This window comes from Octopus bimaculoides, chromosome 11 (assembly GCF_046866305.1).
Source record: "Octopus bimaculoides isolate indiv1 chromosome 11, ASM4686630v1, whole genome shotgun sequence".
Lineage (NCBI taxonomy): Eukaryota > Metazoa > Mollusca > Cephalopoda > Octopoda > Octopodidae > Octopus > Octopus bimaculoides.
The window spans coordinates 40,051,892-40,073,114 of record NC_142938.1 but is presented as its reverse complement, the minus strand read 5'-3'; the positions used below and the strand labels follow the sequence as shown (position 1 = coordinate 40,073,114).

General features: G+C 39.0%; 1 protein-coding gene and 1 pseudogene across 1 annotated transcript in view; one reads left to right on the top strand and one right to left on the bottom strand.

Annotated features, from left to right (window-relative positions):
- LOC106883094 (uncharacterized) overlaps positions 1-21,223 on the bottom strand; it is a 43,376-nt gene that overhangs the window by 17,784 nt on the left and 4,369 nt on the right. The window contains exons 2-7 of the mRNA XM_014933985.3: positions 21,084-21,135; positions 19,560-19,644; positions 19,090-19,152; positions 17,214-17,275; positions 8,825-8,926; positions 863-1,076 (exon numbers count right to left, since the gene is read on the bottom strand). Coding sequence (XP_014789471.1) covers positions 863-1,076; positions 8,825-8,926; positions 17,214-17,275; positions 19,090-19,152; positions 19,560-19,644; positions 21,084-21,135 — 578 coding nt within the window. The remainder of the gene's footprint in view (positions 1-862; positions 1,077-8,824; positions 8,927-17,213; positions 17,276-19,089; positions 19,153-19,559; positions 19,645-21,083; positions 21,136-21,223) is intronic.
- LOC149133264 (uncharacterized) lies at positions 13,018-16,637 on the top strand (annotated as a pseudogene).

The following is a 21,223-nucleotide window of genomic DNA, read 5'->3' as shown; positions in this document are numbered from 1 at the left end:
AGAGAGTATTTGAGAGGGGAAGGTGGCTCTATGACAGCTGTTGGAAAGCTCAAGTAAGAGACAAACACAAGTGTCTGGCTATATGGGAGATACATGGCTAGAAACATACACACACACTGACATTTCATTATCATCATAACAGCCTCATGGAGGCAAAGTGGCCGAGTTCCTTTTGAGTGTTGAACCTCATGGAGGCAATGATCAAGACCTTTGGCATTATGTTGTGCTTGAGAAATTGCAGTCGTGGCAGATGCTGGTGTCATGCAAATGGCACCTGTGCCAGAAGCACGTAAAAGTACTTATTATACTCTTGGAGTGGTTGGCATTAGGAAGGGCACCCAGCCATAGAAAACCATGTCAAATCAGACTGGAGTCTGGTGCAGCCTTCCAGCTTACCAGCCCTGGTCAAACTGTCCAACCTATGCTGTACCACCATTGACAACGGATGTTAAATGATGATCACACACACACACACAAAATCATATGGATGTCTACATTTTCATGCATGCATGAGTCAGACGGAATTCATCGAAGCAGATTTTCTATAACTTGATACCCAACCTATCATTACTCCATGGTGGACTGCATGCTTTCCAAGTTTTTTTTTTTTTTAAATTAAATGAAAAAGGGGTCTAGAATAATAATAAAAAAGATGGTTTAGAAACATTGAATTAAAAGCTTCTTTTCACTCTAACCTATATAAATCACCCGATGACAAAGATCAGACTGATCAAACATACTACAGATGGAAGAAATGAGATCAATAGTTCTAATATTCTCCTTCACAAGCAAAAACAAGTAAAGAAACAGAAAAACAATGCAAACAACAAAGGTGAACATAATAATGCCAAATAAAGCTTACTTTCATTCTGAAAGCTTTAGCCAGTTTCTCTAGCAGGTGTTCATAACCAAATCCGGTTTTAGAAAAGATGCATACGTAATTATTGTCATCTTTCTTAAAATGCTTTGTGACTTCGGAAAGGATAGCTTCATATGATTGTGTTCGAGTTGGAACATGAAAGGCCTCAGGAATGCAGAAGGTTGTGTCTACATACAAGCTTTTAATTAATTTCATGCTAAAAGTAGAATTATACAAGAATATTTCGAAAATTAATTTGCAACCAAATTGGCAATTTACAGAACAAGTTTAGCCACCATATCAACACACACACATACTCCTTCAGTGAAAGTTGACCATGCATTTGAATATGTTCACACAGAATTGGACAACATTATTTGAGGAAGACTAACAGTTAACTAGGCAAGCATATATATGCAGTATATAAAATAAATTTCAAACTGTACTGTGTGTGTATACATACACATAAAAATACATTCATATATATATATATATATAAATATATAGTTTTAGGGAAAAAAACCAAGTTTCATGAACTCATCGATGAAAATCCACTATCACACATAGAAAAATTAATAATTATAAGCACAATAAATGAGTATAATATAATACAAAGTAAATATCATAAGATAAAGATATGATATTTACTTTGTATTATATTATACTCATTTATTGTGCTTTTAATTATTAATTTTTCTATATGTGATAGTGGATTTTCATCGATGAGTTCATGAAACTTGGTTCTTTTCCCTAAAACTATATATTTATATATATTTTAATCTGTAATTTTGGATTTTGTCCCTAATATTATTATATATATATATATATATATATATATATATATATATAAATATATGTCTGTATGGAAAGAAGTTTTTTTTCTTTGAGATATATTATCCAAGTGTATACCAGTTTAGCACTATATTGGTTAATGATACTGGAGAATTCTACTTGCGTATGTGCACTAGTGTTCATCATTGATTCTTCTTCAATATTAGTACCTTACACTTCTGGAAATCCAGTTGTTGCTATAGAGATTTCCATTGTTTTCGATATCGGAGAAAAAGTTTAACAATACAAAGAAAATGGAGAATACATACACACAATAATCAATTCATTTATTATCCTCATCATCATCATCATCGTTTAACGTCCACTTTCCATGCTAGCATGGGTTGGACGATTTGACTGAGGACTGGTGAAACCGGATGGCAACACCAGGCTCCAATCTAATTTGGCAGAGTTTCTACAGCTGGATGCCCTTCCTAACGCCAACCACAGGGCACTGGCAACGATCTCACTCGAAAATCCTACGGGAGCCAGTCAGGTGGTACTGGCAACGGCCACGCTCAAAATGGTGCATCTCATGTGCCACCCGCACAAGAGCCAGTCCAGGGGCACTGGCAACGATCTTACTTGGCTTGCCGGGTCTTCTCACGCACAGCACATTTCCAAAGGTCTCGGTCAGTAGTCATCGCCTCGGTGAGGCCCAATGTACGAAGGTCTTGCCTCACCACCTCAGCCCAGGTCTTCCTGGGCCTACCTCTTCCACGGGTTCCCTCAACTGTTAGGGTGTGGCACTTTTTCACGCAGCTATCCTCATCCATTCTCACCACATGTCCATACCAGCGCAATCGTCTCTCTTGCACACCACAACTGATGCTTCTAATGTTCAGCTTTTCTCTCAAGATACTTACACTCTGACGGGTATTCACATTGACATTACACATCCAACGGAGCATACTGGCTTCATTCCTTGCGAGCTTACGTATGTCCTCAGCAGTTACAGCCCATGTTTCACTGCCATGTAGCATGGCTGTTCGTACGCATGCGTCATACAGTCTGCCTTTTACTCTGAGTGAGAATCCCTTTGTCGCCAGCAGGGGTAAGAGCTCTCTAAACTTTGCCCAGGCTATTCTTATTCTAGCAGCTACACTTTCAGCTCACCCACCCCCACTACTAACTCGGTCGCCCAGATAGCGGAAGCTATCGACTACCTCTAGTTTTTCACCCTGGAATGAGATAGAAGTTGTTTCCTGTTTGTTTACAGTCTTTATTGCACCTGAACATCTGCCACAAACAAAAACTAACTTGCTAGTTAACCTGCCTTTGATGTTGCTGCACCTCTTATGTGTCCATAGCTTGCACCGGGTACATCTTATAGAGTTACTACCTACTCCTTTTCTACATACTGAGCAGGGCCATCTACCTGAAGGGGTTTGTGTTTTATCTACCTTCCTACTTATTAGGATTTTGGTTTTAGCTAGGTTGACTCTAAGGCCCTTCAATTCTAGACCTTGCTTCCACACCTGAAACTTCTCCTCTAGTTCTGATAGTGACTCCGCAATTAGGGCAAGGTCATCAGCATAGAGGAGCTCCCAGGGGCAACCTGTCTTGAACTCCTCTGTGATTGCCTGGAGGACTATGATAAATAAGAGGGGGCTGAGGACGGAACCTTGGTGGACCCCTACCTCTACCCGGAATTCATTGCTGTACTCATTTCCCACCCTCACCTTACTGGCAGTATCTCTGTACATGGCTCGCACTAACCATTCTTCTATCCCAAGTTTCCTCATTGACCACCAGATAAGGGATCGGGGGGACCCTGTCAAAGGCTTTCTCCATGTCAACGAAAGCCAGGTACAGAGGTTTATCCTTAGCTAGGTATTTCTCCTGCAGCTGTCTCACTAGAAATACGGCATCAGTAGTGCTTTTACCTGGCACGAACCCAAACTGCATCTCATCTAAATTGATTCGCTCCCTAATTAGTTGGGCTATGACCCTCTCTGTAACTTTCATAACCTGATCTAACAGCTTGATGCCTCTGTAATTATTTGTATCTAAAGCGTCACCTTTACCTTTGTAGCAGTTGACTATGATGCTGCTACACCAGTCATTGGGTATGACTCCTTCGTGTATCACCTGGTTCGTAATACGGGTGACTAGGCTATAGCCAACACTGCCAGATATTTTGAGCATCTCTGCAGTGATTCCTGATGGGCCGGGGGCTTTCCCGGTCTTCATACTCTTAATTGCTCCAATCAAATTTATGAGTTCATTCATGTTGCCTACACTGCATTTCAGTTCATTGCTCCTATCCATATTTACACATTTAAGTGCATTATGAGGTTGAAAAAAGCAAAAAACCTCTTCAGGGCAAATTGACTGCTATTTTTCACATCCTAACAGATGGAGAGTTTATTCCGTTTGAATTGTCGTATATGCATCTTGAACTCTGTTCTAAAAATAGCTATAGGTTGATTTTGACCTTACTGGACAAGAGATAGGCATAGTTCAGAAGAACTAGGTCATGTTACTATTTACTCTTATGGTAGTTCTGATTAACTGTTTACAAGCTAGCCACTACCTTTCAATCTATTCAGTGAGTCCATAACACATTCCTCTACATCCTTATTCAGTCCTTTTGGCCAAATTTATTAACTATTTAGGCTTACAAGCCTACCCCTACTATTCATACTCTTTTACAACTATCACATAATTCACAAAACAAGGAGGCACAAACACACACACAATCAATGGGCTTCATGCAGTTCTTGTTTACCAAATCCACTCATTTATATATATAAATACACACACACATAAGAAAGTGAGATGACAAATGAATAAACAATTATCTTATGAACTTCATTAGCTTAGAGCTGTTTTTGCTCTAAGATGCAGTGGATTCATAGTTGAGTGTCTGACTAACACCTTAGAGTTTCATTAGAGCACTTTATTTGGGAAATGAATTACACAAGCCAAGTGAGACCTAAATCCAAGGCCTCTGCCAGGGGTGTAGCCAGCCCACTTATGCGTACCTTTCCTACATTGGACACTAAACTCCGCTTGCAAAGACTTGTTGAGGCATGTGAAATCGAACTAAATTCGACGACTGGCACCTGTGCCAATGTCGTCTCCATTGGACACGAAACACAGCTTGCGAAGACTTATTGAGGTAAGCGAAAGCGAAATCGGGATAGCACCTTGTGCCCAGCGTCGCCTTTCTGGCACTTGTGCCCGTGACATGTGTAAGGATTTTCAAGCGAGATCGTTGCCAGTGCCCCTAGACTGGCTCTTGTGTGGGTGACACATAAAATACACCATTTTGAGCGTGGCCGTTGCCAGTACCACCTGACTGGCCTTTGTAGGATTTTCGAGCGAGATCGTTGCCAGTGCCCCTGGACTGGCAACTTGTGCGGGTGGCACATAAAATACACCAGTTTGAGCGTGGCCGTTGCCAGTACCGCCTGACTGGCCTTCGTAGGATTTTCGAGTGAGATCGTTGCCAGTGCCCCTGGACTGGCTCTTGTGCGGGTGGCACATAAAATGCACCATTTTGAGCGTGGCCGTTGCCAGTACCGCCTGACTGGCCTTCGTGCGGGTGACACGTAAAAGCCCCTACTACACTCTCTGAGTGGTTGGTGTTAGGAAGGGCATCCAGCTGTAGAAACTCTGCCAAATCAGATTGGAGCCTGGTGTTGCCATCCGGTTTCACCAGTCCTCAGTCAAATCGTCCAACCCATGCTAGCATGGAAAGCGGATGTTAAACGATGATGATGATGATATATACTTGGAAAAGGATGCGTGGCGTTCAATCATATAATAATATAAATAATATATAAATATATGCATATATCCATAGATATATGTACATACCTACATCTATATGTATACATACATGCATATATGGGTACAGGACATCTAAAAAACGTTAAACACAATGAGAAACAAAAACATGAAAACGAAAACAGAAAACAAACTTTTTTCGAACAACGAAAAAAACAAACAGAGAAACGAGACATGCAACATAAAGAGTATACCCCTTCGGCAGTTTTCCCTGTTCCATCTACTCCGCGTTTCAAAGGCAAGGACAATATGCGACTTCGTTGGAACAGTCCTTCTCGTAAAGCAAATTAAATAGAATTTGGAATTTTTTGCGGAGGGTGAAAGTGTAAACAAGAACAGGACAGTGAGAACAAGACAGTGAAAACAAACGGTGAGGGCTGTTGAGCCAAGATGATAGAAAAATTATTATGAATGCTAGGTAAACGTGCACTGAGAGAAGAGACAGATAAAACACGTCTTTTCTTTAGGAAGGTAGTGGGCAGAAAGAGAGAACCCCTTTCGTCACGTGTCAGCGACGAGAGAGTCAAGGAGGAAGAGTGAGAGAGAGAGAGGGAACGGTGAAAGGGAGAGAAGAATAGGGAAAGGGTGGGAGAGAAAAACAGAAATGATGAAGAACAAGAGAGGGAGAGTGATAGACAGGGAAGAGATAGTAGAAGAGTGCGCATTGTAATTATTGAGATAAAACTTACTTGGAAAAGGATGCGTGGCGTTCGATCATATAATGATATATAAATATATGCATATATGTACATACCTACATTTATATGTATACATACATGCATATATGGGTACAGGACATCTAAAAAACGTTAAACACAATGAGAAACAAAAACATGAAAACGAAAACAGAAAACGAACTTTTTTCGAACAACGAAAAAAACAAACAGAAACAAGACATGCAAGTTTTATCTTAATAATTACAATGCGCACTCTTCTACTATCTCTTCTCTGTCTATCCCTCTCCCTCTCTTGTTCTTCATCCTTTCTGTTTTTCTCTCCCACCCTTTCCCTATTCTTCTCTCCCTTTCACCATTCCCTCTCTCTCTCTCACTCTTCCTCCTTGACTCTCTCGTCGCTGACACGTGACGAAAGGGGTTCTCTCTTTCTGCCCACTACCTTCCTAAAGAAAAGACGTGTTTTTTCTCTCTTCTCTCAGGGCACTTCTACTTAGCATTCATAATAATTTTTCTATCATCTTGGCTCAACAGCCCTCACCGTTTGTTTTTACTGTCTTGTTCTCACAGTTCTAGTTTACACTTTCACCCTCCGCAAAAAATTCCAAATTTTATCTAATTTGCTTTGCGGGAAGGACTGTTCCAATGAAATTGCGTATTGTCCTTGCCTTTGAAACGCGGAGTAGATGGAACAGGGACAACTGACGAAAGGGTATACTCTTTATGTTGCATGTCTTGTTTCTCTGTTTTTTTCATTGTTCAAAAAAAGTTCGTTTTCTGTTTTCGTTTCTCATTGTGTTTAACGTTTTTTAGATGTCCTGTACCCATATATGCATGTATGCATACATATAGATGTAGGTATGTACATATATGTATGGATATATGCATAAATTTAAGGATTTTCGAGCGAGAGCGATAGCGAAAGCGAAATTGGGATAGCACCTGTGCCCATCGTCGCCTTTCTGGCACTTGTGCCCGTGACATGTGTAAGGATTTTCAAGCGAGATCGCTGCCAGTGCCCCTGGACTGGCTCTTGTGTGGGTGGCACATAAAAACACCATTTTGAGCATGACTGTTGCCAGTACCGCCTGACTGGCTTTCATAGGATTTTCGAGCGAGATCGTTGCCAGTGCCCCATGACTGGATTTTGTGCGGGTGGCACATAAAATACACCATTTTGAGCATGGCCTTTGCCAGTACCGCCTGACTGGCCTTTGAGCGGGTGACATGTAAAAGCACCCACTACACTCTCTGAGTGGTTGGCGTTAGGAAGGGCATCCAGCTGTAGAAACTGCCAAATCAGATTGGAGCCTGGTTTCACCAGTCCTCAGTCAAATCGTCCAACCCATGCTAGCATGGAAAGTGGATGTTAAACGACGATGATGATGATGATATATATATATATATAGGAAAAAGCATTGCAAATGAGAAAGTAAACGCATATGTGGGGGATGAAAATCAAGGGCTCTTCCCATAAATAGAATAAGATTAATTTTTAAATGTGTACAAAGATGGCTATATCCAGATTTAGATAAAGGTTAATTAGATTCGCCTAAGCGATATTTACATGTAATATACTGCTCCATGATGGTAAGATCAACAAAAAAAGGACTCCATCTGGTGAGAGATAAATATTATTTAATAGACACAATACATGCTTTTATGTGCTATAATAGTTACATATGCTGAGAACATGCCAAATAATGGTTTGTGCCTGATGACTGTGTTGGGATGTTACACATGTTATAATTCATTATTTGGCATGTTCTCAGCATAAGAAACTATTAGTAGCACATAAAAACATGTATTGTGTTTATTAAATAATATTATATGTGTGTGTATTAAGGCAATGAGCTGGCAGAAGCGTTAGCACGCGAAATGCTTAGCAGTATTTTGTATGCCATTACGTTCTGAGTTCAAATTCCGCCGAGGTCAACTTTGCCTTTCATCCTTTCGGGGTTGATGAAATAAGTACCAGTTATGCACTGGGGTCAATGTAATTGACTTAATCCCTTTGTCTGTCCTTGTTTGTCCCCTCTGTGTTTAGCCCCCTGTGGGCAATAAAGAAATAAATATATGTGTGTGTGCATGTGTGTGAAACACAATTAATAATGCACAACTCAGCATTTTTGGAATACTTAAGAAAATGCATGCCATTTTTTATAAACATAAAATGTTTAACCTCACAGTGATAAGTAAAGAAAGTGGTTGAGTATGACAACTTTTTATCTCTCAGTGGGAAGGAAAACCCACTAGGCTCAGGTGCGGATGTGTGATAAGAAGCTTGCTTCTCAACCATATGGTTCCAGGTTCAGTCTTACTGCATGGCACCTTGGGCAAGTGTCTTCTACTAGAGTCTTGGGAAGACCAAAGCCTTCTGAGTGGATATAGTAGAAGGAAACTGAAAGAAGCCTGTCATATATATGTATGTATGAGTGTGTATGTTTGTGTTTGTCCCCTACCACCGCTTGACAACTGGTGTTGGTGTGTTTATGTCCTCATAACCCAGTGATTTGGCAAAAGAGCCTGATAGAATAAGCATTAGGCTTAAAAAAATAAGTCCTAAGGTTGAGTTGTTCAACTAAAACCCTTCAAGGTGGTGCCCCAGCACTGCAGTGGTCAAATGACTGAAACAAGTAAAAGATAAAACTATAATTCTACATACTTGTCTCCAGACTTCAGCCATGGCATTCGGAAAAATTCATTCTCTTCCCATCGGAAGTCCCCAGTGTATAGAACGGTACCTTCAGAACCTTCAATTAAGAACCTGTTGGGAAAACATAAAAGGAAATGAAATATAGAAAATTAAGAACCCTAAACCACAAAAGAAAAACAAAAGCAAAATGCAATTTCCATAAAGAGCACACACAAACAAAAACATGCAGAATATAGTCTATGCAACTAAATGTATGGATTTCCTGTGGTGGTGGGTGAAGTGGATGTATGATGATAATAATGTATGATTATAGTAATCACCACTTCAACATAGCTGTTCCATAGGAACTGACATTACTGTTATTTTTAACCCCTGAAGGATGCTTCGCCCAGCTCGTCATTCGATGCAATCTGCACCCGATATATATTGCAAGCAGGGGACTGGACCCCCTACCATCCTCTAGCTATGGGACCACTAGATTGTACAGTTTCAACCTTTTTGTGTTCATCCTCGGTGGTGGATACTTGTCCACTAGAGACAGCAGTAGATCACTCCAGCTCACAATATATAGAAATCAAATGACACACCGTCACTGAACTAACTAGCTAATTTGCTTGTTGCATATATACACATATATATACATATATATATATATATATACACACACATACATATCATATATATATATATATATATATTAATGTCAATGTGAATACCCGTCAGAGTGTAAGTATCTTGAGAGAAAAGCTGAACATTAGAAGCATCAGTTGTGGTGTGCAAGAGAGACGATTGCGCTGGTATGGACATGTGGTGAGAATGGATGAGGATAGCTGCGTGAAAAAGTGCCACACCCTAACAGTTGAGGGAACCCGTGGAAGAGGTAGGCCCAGGAAGACCTGGGCTGAGGTGGTGAGGCAAGACCTTCGTACATTGGGCCTCACCGAGGCAATGACTACTGACCGAGACCTTTGGAAATGTGCTGTGCGTGAGAAGACCCGACAAGCCAAGTAAGATCGTTGCCAGTGCCCCTGGACTGGTTCTTGTGCGGGTGGCACATGAGATGCACCATTTTGAGCGTGGCCGTTGCCAGTACCGCCTGACTGGCTCCCGTAGGATTTTCGAGCGAGATCGTTGCCAGTGCCCCTGGACTGGCTTGTGCGGGTGGCACATAAAAGACACCATTTCGAGCGTGGCCGTTTTTGTGCGGGTGACACGTAAAAGCACCCACTACACTCTCTGAGTGGTTGGCGTTAGGAAGGGCATCCAGCTGTAGAAACTCTGCCAAATTAGACTGGAGCCTGGTGTTGCCATCCGGTTTCACCAGTCCTCAGTCAAATCGTCCAACCCATGCTAGCATGGAAAGCGGACGTTAAACGATGATGATGATGATGATGATATATATATATACATACACACACATGTACATATATATATATATATATATACATACACCCACATGTATATATATATATACACACACACACACACATATATATATATATATATATATATATATATATATATATATATATATACACACACATATCCATATACACAAATACACATATATATGTTTGTGTGTATCTGTATGTATACAAGGTGTAGTCAAAAAGTATCCAACCTTTGACTAAAAATCAGGTAATATTAAAAAACTCACCATTTTGATTTAGTCTCTTTCAAAGTATTCACTTTGGGAGTCAATATACTTCTGCCAGCATTCCTGCCACTGCTGGAAACATTTCTGAAAATCCCTTTTCAGGATGCTGTGGAGCTGTGCCATCAAATTTTGCTTAATGTCCTCTGTTGACTCAAATCTTCTCCCTTTGAGTGTTCTTTTGAGCTTTGGGAATAGCCAAAAGTCACACAAAGCCAAGTCTGGTGAGTAGAAAGCCTGACAGACAAGTGGTGTGTTTTGCTTGCCGAGGACAGCTTGGACAACATGGGCGGAATGAGCAGGTGCATTGTCAGGGTAGAATTGCCAATTCTTTGCTGTCCACAGGTCGCGTCACTTTTGCTGCACAGCTTCACGAAGGCGACGAAGAACTTTTGTAATCATTTCATCATTTCTGATAGTTGATGGTCCACCACAATGTGGCTCACTGTCCACTGAGGTTCGGCCATCTGTGAACCAGTTGTACTACTCCTTTATCTGTGTTTTTCTCATAGCATCATCTCCAAAGACCTTCTGAATCTTTTCGATAGTCTGGGCTTGCACATGACCAAGTTTTTGGCAGAATTTGATACAGTATCTTTGCTCAATGCACTTGGTCATCTTGATTCAAAACGAAAAATCGCACAGCACAATCTTCACGTCTGCACTCAACATGTCACTGCGGGTGAATGGCACAACCTACAGACACAAAATTTTTTGTGCATGCTCAGGAAGGACACAGCCACCTAATACCCATGTGGATTTTGCTTACACATTATTATTTTGTGCAAAAAAAATTCAAGGTCAAATACTTTTTGACTACACCTCATATATATGTATGTATGCATGTAAAAGTTCATACACACACACATATTTATAGGTGCAGGAGTGGTTGTGTGGTAAGATCAATAGCTCTTTCTCAATTCATTGGGTGGTGGTGTATGACCGTTCTTAGTTGGTGGAGCGATCTGTCTGGTTGATTCCGATAACAAACGAGACTCCAGCCTGCTAACTAGCGCGTTGATTAGCGCTTCTCCGGTAGTGAGGTGGCGCCGAAGCCGTCATTGGTAGTTCTGCACGCAGCCCGGGCTTGCTGTTGCTGCCACTCTCCCTCACGTCCAGCTGCCGCCCCCTCACGGGGCGGTGACCCAGTTGGCTCAGCTCGTGTGAGCCCGACGGCTGGGCCAGTCGGTTGGCAAACGCAAATAGAGCATAAAATTTTGTCAAGGGTCATAGCGACCTTTGACATGAAAGAATTTGCCTTCCTCTTCACGCGACAATTCAACTTGCTTGGGGTCTCTGATGAGGAAGATTGATGATTTCCTTTTTTGTATAATTAATTGTAATAATAATTGAATTAATTGATTGTAAAAAAAACTTTGTATTCGAGGGTCTGTTGGTCGGTGGGCACTGACATCCCTCTCATCAGTATCACTTTTGTTTTCATTTCATCTCATCTTGTCTGTGTCCAGCCCAAAAGCTTCTCCTTCTGTGTAAGGCCTCCATGGCCAATTTGATGAATAAAAGAAGCTTGCTTCCCAGCCACATGGTTCTGGGTTCATTCTCATTGCATGGCACCTTGGGCAAGTGTCTCCTACTATAGCTTCTGGCCAACCAAAGCCTTTTGAGTGAATTTGGTAGACAGAAACTGAAAGAAACCTGTTGCATATGTATATATATATATATATATATATATATATATATATACACACACACACACACACATCATCATCATCATCATCGTTTAACGTCCGCTTTCCATGCTAGCATGGGTTGGACGATTTGACTGAGGACTGGTGAAACCGGATGGCAACACCAGGCTCCAGTCTGATTTGGCAGAGTTTCTACAGCTGGATGCCCTTCCTAACGCCAACCACTCAGAGAGTGTAGTGGGTGCTTTTACGTGTCACCCGCACGAAAACGGCCACGCTCGAAATGGTGTCTTTTATGTGCCACCCGCACAAGCCAGTCCAGGGGCACTGGCAACGATCTCGCTCGAAAATCCTACAGGAGCCAGTCAGGCGGTACTGGCAACGGCCACGCTCAAAATGGTGCATCTCATGTGCCAACCGCACAAGAACCAGTCCAGGGGCACTGGCAACGATCTTACTTGGCTTGCCGGGTCTTCTCACGCACAGCCCATTTCCAAAGGTCTCGGTCCGTAGTCATCGCCTCGGTGAGGCCCAATGTACGAAGGTCTTGCCTCACCACCTCAGCCCAGGTCTTCCTGGGCCTACCTCTTCCACGGGTTCCCTCAACTGTTAGGGTGTGGCACTTTTTCACGCAGCTATCCTCCTCCATTCTCACCACATGTCCATACCAGCGCAATCGTCTCTCTTGCACGCCACAACTGATGCTTCTAATGTTCATACATATATAAACCTGCCGCATGTGTATATATATATATATATATATACACACACACACACACACACACATATATACTAGCAATGCATCCCGGTGTTGCCAAGGCGTTATGATATACAACCATATTGTGTTATTTGTTCCTTTCTTATGGGCAGAATCAGCATAGCACTGGATTACTGGCATAATGGAAGTTACTGTTTGTTTAAAAGTGATGGGGGTACAATTTGCATTGGTTTGTATGGAAGTGCTTTCTGTTCTTAAGAAGGATTACAAACTATGTATTGTTCATCGTGTAAGAGGGCTTAATATGATTTTGCCCAGAAATCACGTTTTCAAAATCTTAGTTTCCCCCTGTCCCTTCCACAATTTCTTAATTTGTAACTTTTTGAAGAATTTTTTTTTATCCATGTAGAACAATACAGACATTACAAATCTGGGAAATATTTTTTCTTTAAAGTTTATGTTAAAGAAACACAATGCCCCTTCCCCCACCTCACATACCCACCACCTACTCGCTTTCAAAAAGCTAAAAGCACCCAATGTTTCATTTTTGTCTGATGTTTCTGAAATAGCAGACGTTAAAAATATTAGAGCACTACCAGAAAACTCGACATGCTAGAAACAACAGGCAAATGACATTATTTCTGAAGAAACTTCCCTGCTTTCCAAAAAGCTAAAAGTGAAACATTGAGAGTCTGTAGCTTTTTGAAAGTGGTGAGGTAATGACTGGATGTTTGAGGAGATTTTAGTGTTTCTTTAAGAAAAAAGAAAGAAGAAAATTCTTAGATTCATACTGTGTTTTTTTTCTCTGTAAATTATCAAGAAAAAAATTCGAAAAAAGTAAAAAAATGAAGAAACTGGGATGGGGAGGGAGAAAATTTGAGAATGTGTTTTGGGTGCAAAATCTTAATCTTCTGTATTGAAAACATAGGAATTGGAAAAAATTTAGGGAAAAAAAAAATGGGCGGGGGGGGGGGGGGGGGGGGCACAAATATCACCGCAGACATGCTAGAAACAAGAGGTAAAGGACAGAATTTCTGGGAGAACTTCCTTTTAAATTTATAACGAAGATAGGGTTTTTAAATACACTCATCACAAACATGAATTACAGAATAGAAAAAGGTGATTTCAATTGGTTTTGAGCTGTGATTTCAATTGGTTTTGAGCACATGCACATAGCAAGAAAAGACATCATTCATACAGAAGTTTTACCTAGAGTGTGTTTGTGAGTGCGTGCGTGTGCCAAAGGAAGTTATTTTATGGCAGTCTTTCGTTTGATTGTTCATTAATTTCTGTAAAATTTTTTAATTTCTTTATGCTTTGAAGAGAGCAGAAATTGAATGAGAAGAGAAAGTGAAAAGGTAACATTTGCTTTGAAGTGAAAGATGTATGTATGTGTATATAAAATGGACACGTATGTGTGTGTGTGTGTGAGAGAGAGAGAGAGAGAGAGAGAGAGAGAGAGAGAGAGAGAGAGAGAGAGAGAGAGAGTGAAGATGTGTGTTGTCATGTATGTATTTTTTGCATGTATGTATAAGTGGCACTCATTTGCACTCTCTCTCTCTTTCACTCTCACACACACATAATCTTTCACATATGCATACATAAATACATATGCATACATCTTTTTTATGTCTGTGTGTGTATGCATGTGAGAGAAAGTGAGAGACTGTATTTCCTCATAACAAATAGAGAAATAGATGTCTTTTAAGGTATACATTCACATAGAAAATGTGACGTTGTCGTGGTATAAAATGTCATTTAGAATAGTTGAATTAGAAAAAGATTATAATGTTAAATTTTTGTAATGCAAATATGTAAATGAAAATAAAGTTTATATGTTAGCCAAAAGATTACTGAATCTTTTGATACCCCATACATCAATATCGGAAACTCTGTTTTTGAATGTATTTGTTAATTTCTGTAAAAATGTTTTATTTCTTTATGCAATGAAAAGAGCAGAAATTGAAAGAGAAGAGAAAGTGAAGCTGCGACATTTGCTTTGAAGTGAGAGGAGAAAGTAAAAGATGTACGTACGTGTATATGAAATGGACGTATGTGCAAGAGAGAGAGAGAGATAGAGAAGAGAGTGAGTGACAGTGCGTATTGTCATGTATGTGTAAGCGGCCCTCTCTCAGTCTTTCTCTCTGTCACACACACATCTTTCATATACTCATATACACATACATAAATACATATGCATACATCTATTTTGTGAGAGAGAGAGAGAGAGTGAGTGACTGTATTTCCTCGTAACATATAGAGAAATGGATGTCTTTGAAGGTACACACTCATATAGAAAATGTGATGCTATCGTCATTTTGGTATAAAATGTTTCCAATAGTTGACCTTTTTTCATACCCCATACATCAAAATCAGCAACTCAGTTTCCGAATGCATAACGAAGATATGCACACACACAAACTCTCTCTTATATATATATAGAAGTGTCCTTGTCTGTCGTTCTCTCAGTCTCTCACATTCCCTGTCTATCCATCTTTTCTAGTCTCCTCCCCTTCCCTGATGTCAGCCACCCTCATTCTGCCACATTTCCCTGAACCTAACACTTTTGTACCCCTCGCATTTTATAATGTAACAGCCTGACCCCATAGACGGTCCTTTATCAATTTTTATTGAAATCCAATTAACCTATAATTGAACTGGATGTTAGTTCAACATGTATACAAAGTTTGGGGAAGATTGATTCCCTGGTAACAGATAGGCAAAAGTGCTGGGGAGATTGTTAGAGCCACAAAATATGCCAAATCTACTGTTTTTAGAGTTTTAGCCAATTTGAAGAAAAGTCAGGATGTTTAGAGAAAGCCTCACAATCCTCGTAGTGATTGAAAATGCACCCCTTGCTTCTTAACAGGACTTGAAAGAGCAATTGAGTTGAACTCATCAAAATAGATGGCGAAGTTGGCTCAAGACTGAGGAATCAGTAAAATGACTGTTTCAAGGGCTGCGAGACAAGACCTCCATATGAAATCATACGTGAGGAGACACTGTAACATCCTAACTACCCGCTCCAAAGCCATTCACGCTGAAAGAAGTCCCAAAATTCTTAGTTATCTGAAACATCGTGGTGGAGATGTCTGCATCTTTGTGGATGAAAAGAAGTTCATGACAGATGAAGTTGCAAACCATCAAAACTCATGAGTGATAGTGTATGACCCTTCCCAAGTTCCTTCAGCTATGCATAACAAGAATCCAGCTTCCATTATGGTGTTTGAAACTGTTGCAAGTAATGGGAAATTGATGCCTCCTCATTTTATTGAAGCAGGTCTTAAAATCAACACAGCAGAATACCTCAAAATCTTACAAGAAGTTTTGTTGCCTTGGATTAGGAAGCATTATGATGCAAGTCAAGTCATGTTTGTACAGGACTCTGTGACAGTCCATTCTTCGAAAAGAGTGCATGAATTTTTGAAGAAGGAATTGCCCATATTCGTCCCTAGAAATATCTGGCCCTCTAGCTCGTCAAATTAGAAATCCATGTGTATTTTGGCTATGGAGCACAGCTGAAGCAATATCCAATGCAACTTCTCACAACTGTGTGTCTTCACTAAAGGCTTCGATCAAGCGAGCATTCAGTAAAATGAAAAAGGAAGAAATAGTTAAGGCATGTGCATCATTTCGTGAATGGATTGAACTTGTAAAGAAAGCAAATGTCCGTCACATTGATCTGAAAAAAGTGCTAAACACTCAACAATAAATTGGCATAAGCATAAAACTTACAGTGTTTGATTTTTATGAGTTATACCAATTATATTAAAGATATTTAAATGGTCCCAATTTACCTGTTACACCCTGTATGTACATATATATAGAGAGAGGGAGAAGAGCAGTTAAAAAACTTATCTCCATGCATGTTGAATGATCAATGTTTAAATAAAACATCATCAATTCTCCTTGATACAAAATGACGTAAGGCGGGCGAGATGAATGAAGTCTATTTTAAGGTTAGCATGGTTAATACAAGACTAGTTTCATGTTTAATGTACAAATTAAGTAAATAAATTTTTAAAAATTAATTTAATTTAAATCTAGTACATACTACATTCTTCAGCTGTATACTCCATATTTTGTGAAAAAATATGCATAACTTTAAAATATATTTACCTTCATTCATATATATATATATATATATATATATATATATATATATCTTATCTATAAAAGGCAGATTTTCTCTGTGTGTGTGTATGTTTAAAATTCATACATTTACACAATTCCAAATTTCTTGGATGAAAGAATTGGAATTAATATTCTAAATACAATAAGTTAGGTCACAGCGTCATAAAGAAAAATAACAATCTTTGGTTTTTTTTTTTTTTTACAAATTTGCATATTAAAGAGAGAAGTCTTTGAGAAACTCACATGACTGAACCAAGGCAGTGGCCAGCTTGTAGCAAGGTTACTGTGATCGTAGAACAAGTACTCTACAAAAAACAATTCAACTTTATAAATAATAAATATATATATATTTTAAGACAAACACACACCCACCTTCCTATTTTTATTCTTTACTGATCACTCTACCTGTGTAACGAGTTATCTCTCCCTTTTTCTTAAGCTACATCTCATGACTTCCATACCTCATTATTAATAACCTCTTTTTTTGTCATTGACTGCTGCTCACCTTTGTCACTCACTGTAGCTATCCCTGTCTATCTCTCTCCTCCATCTCTGTCATGGTACATCTGTCTCTCTCTCTCTCCCCAGACTCTTCCTTTACCCACCCACCCTATACCTGGTTCTATTATTCTGCTCTTCTCCACTCTTTCTTTATTGCTATTTATCACACCCTCCTGCCAAAGCTACTTCTATTCCTTATCACCTTCCCATCAAACTCGTATTTACTATCAACCATACCTCCACACTTGTTCAGCATTCACCTCTACCTCCATACTCTTGTGAACTTACCCACCCACCCTTCCTGATCTATTGTCCTTAGTCTCTCTTCTACTCACCTTCTTATAATTTGAGGGTACACCCCGATACCTTGTCCTCATCATTTTTATCTCTCTTTCAGTTACTCCCATCCACCTTGGTATAACACAAAGTAGCCACGTATGTCCTCTGAAGCAAGACACCTGTTCCTGTCCATCTATCAGTTTTCTGACACCTGGCATAAAGCCACCTATGTCTTTACTACACACCAACTCAATCAAGAGGGTATTTTTGTTTTGTGAGTTATTTGGCAACATTACTAGTGCTGGGACCTTGAAAAAAGCACCCAGTACACTGAGGTCATCCGATTCTTAAAACAATGCGAAAAAAGACACTAGAGTTTGACAGTCCTCTGACTCGTCAGATTCTGTAGAACTGTTCAACCCATCTGGCATGGAAGACAAAACATTAAATGATGATGATGATAGCAATGATATACACACATACATATAACATCATCCTCACTGTAGTAACAACTACTTTTTTTTATGTCTGAATGGATCAGGTGAGGCTTCATTGAGGCAGAATTTTCTTCAGATGAATGTCCTTCCTAATGCCAAAACTTATCTGATTCCAAGCAAAGTAATAATTGTTCAGTCCACTGAACAATTTACAGCTTGGACATTTTTTTCACTTCAATTGATACCTTTAATGACTAGCCAATCCATCAACTCATTTATGCTGTGTTACACGAGTAAGTTAACAGTATGTATTCAAGAGATCATATTATTTTCATTTTCCTTTGACATTGTCTACATTCCATATTTAATGACTATGTCTCACTGCTATATGTCACACACATATGGCCTGCCTTCTGCATGTAGAAAAAATATTTTTGTCGTCAACAGATATAACATTTTTCATTCCTTCTTTATACTAGTTACTTTGTTTTAGCTACAACCACTTCCAGTTTTTAATGGATCATTTAGATTACAACACTTATCAGCTTCTGATTCATGAGAGCAGTTCATGAACAGTATTTCACGAGTCCTGCTATTGTGCATCTATTTTACTTAAAGTTCTGGTCCTTTATCAGCTTACCATAGATCTTACTATCCATTTCTCACATGAAGTACACAGTGTTAAGTTCCTACCCACACCCTTCTTACATATTGAGAAAGGCCAAATTCAAGACAGTGCTATTGACTATTGTCAACAATCTTCAGTTTTGCTCTAATAACCTGCTACTGCTTGGGAAAATCGTTCACTGACAGTTGATTTTTTTGACTTAAAAATATAATGCAGAAAAAAAAGAAGCCAAATCAATTTAAAACAATAAAAAAATTTTTTTAAGTTATCTTACTTGAGAAGAATGTTCATCATTGGGGACTTCAATTACAGTTGGACTGTTGACTTCTAGTACTTTCTGCATGATAATTAAAAGGAAATTTAAAAACAAAAATCAAAAAATCTTGGACGAGTGTAAAATATGTGGTCTTCATGTTAGTAAGAGATATTAGGGTAGAATCATGTTGCTCTTAGGAAACAACAGTTGTTGATTTTCCATTGTACTACAGTAGCAATGAGTATGACAGTATTTAGAATTAACTAATGAAATGACTTTGTGGGTATATACATACATATATGTATGTAGGTATGTATTTGTGTTTTCAATAAAGTTTAAGTTCTATTTCAAAACTCTCCCAAATATAAAACAAGACCTGTGGTATCTCATGTCAACCAGATTGAGAGAGGTGAGAAGAACAATGTTTGGTTACAGATATCATTCAATCATAACATTAAAAGAAAGAGAAAAGAACAAGAGTTACTTACTATATGAGGTTCCAGTTTTTTAAAACAAGACATTTTGAGAAGAATGGTTTGTACCAACTTAGAACAGTATAAATAAGTAGATTGCCTGTACAAAAGAAAAATATTAAGATTGAACAGTGATCATCAGCATTTAACACTTCACTTTCTATGGTTGCATGGCTCTTTAGTACAGCATGTTACCACTTGTATCCTTTATCATATTTTTTTGTGAAACTTAGCCTTCAGCATTCGCCCACCCTATGTCTTTCTTTTTTCTACAAGCTGCTTCTTTTTGGGTCACTCAGAATGTCTCAACCCAACTGTCATCTTTCATATGCACCACATATCAGTTCCAGCTCAGTCATCTTGCCTGCAAACTACATTTGATGCTTCTGACAGCCAATTTTTCTGTTCATTCATTTGTACTCCATTGTTCATGCATACTAACATTAGATGCCCAGTAGAGCATGGTTGCTTCATTTCTTCCAAATCTTTGCACATCCTCAGCTCAGTGTCCATGTTTCACTTCTATGGTATTCAGCACTTCATACATATGCATCTTATTAAGAAGGTTCCCAGTGAAGGAAAAAAGCTAAGTCAATAATTTTTGAAAATAATGAGAATTTATATAACAACTAAAGACATGGCTAACACTGAAAAGAATAAACAAAAGAGAATCCTTTTGTTGCCATTTGAGGCAATAACTCCAGAGTCTTTCCCATCCTATTCTTACATAAAGCAATGATGACGTTTGTTAACATCTATAAACAGCATATCCCATAGTTTGATGGTTTCATAGGTTTGAATGCAGAATGAGCAGTAGAATAAAATACAAAATTTATCTAACTTGAAAAACACAAATAAAGAGTAGCAACAAGAAAAGCATCCAGTCATAGCAGACTTCCTCACTAAGTCTCATTCAATCCATGCTAGCAGAGAAAAGAAAAGACACAAAAATCATGATGTTGATGGTGACAACTGATGACTATGATGATGACAACCATGATAATAATTATGGTGACAATGATGATGATGTCAGTTACAGAAAATAAGGAAATAAACTGTCAGAGTTGATAAGACATTAAGTAATCAGCTCATAGATTGTAGGGTCATACCTACTGGAGGCTCTACATTGTCTCTGAGCAAGAGACTTCTATAAATATTCTTCAGTTCATCTAACTGCCAATATCAGTTGTAGGTATCAGACCTGGCAATATTTGGAAACTTCATTCCTGACTGCTGCAGGTAATGGAAAACTATTCATGTATCAGAAAAATAATATAGAGAAATCTATACAGTCACAGGTATCTCTGTCAATGTATAGAAATTATCTATAAATCCCTAAGACATGTCTAAGTGTACCTCAGTCTATGTAGCTTATAGAAATAAGTACCAAATTTGGAAATAGTATCAATGATAGTGAGGTATCTTATCCAGTGGAAAGCTCCCTTTCCATTGATTTAACACAGCTAAATTTTAGGGAGTTTAGTTGTGAAAATTTTAGCTCTAGATATGATGAAAGTAAATTTGTTTTCAACAGCATACCTTTTCTCAAGAACTTTCAAAAACTCTGGCTCACCAAGTCCCTGGGTGTGATCTGAAAAATAATAAAAATAAATCAAAATGGCATGTCTGTATCTCCCTACTTTACCCTTGTATTTCCTAAAATACTACAGCTGTAATGA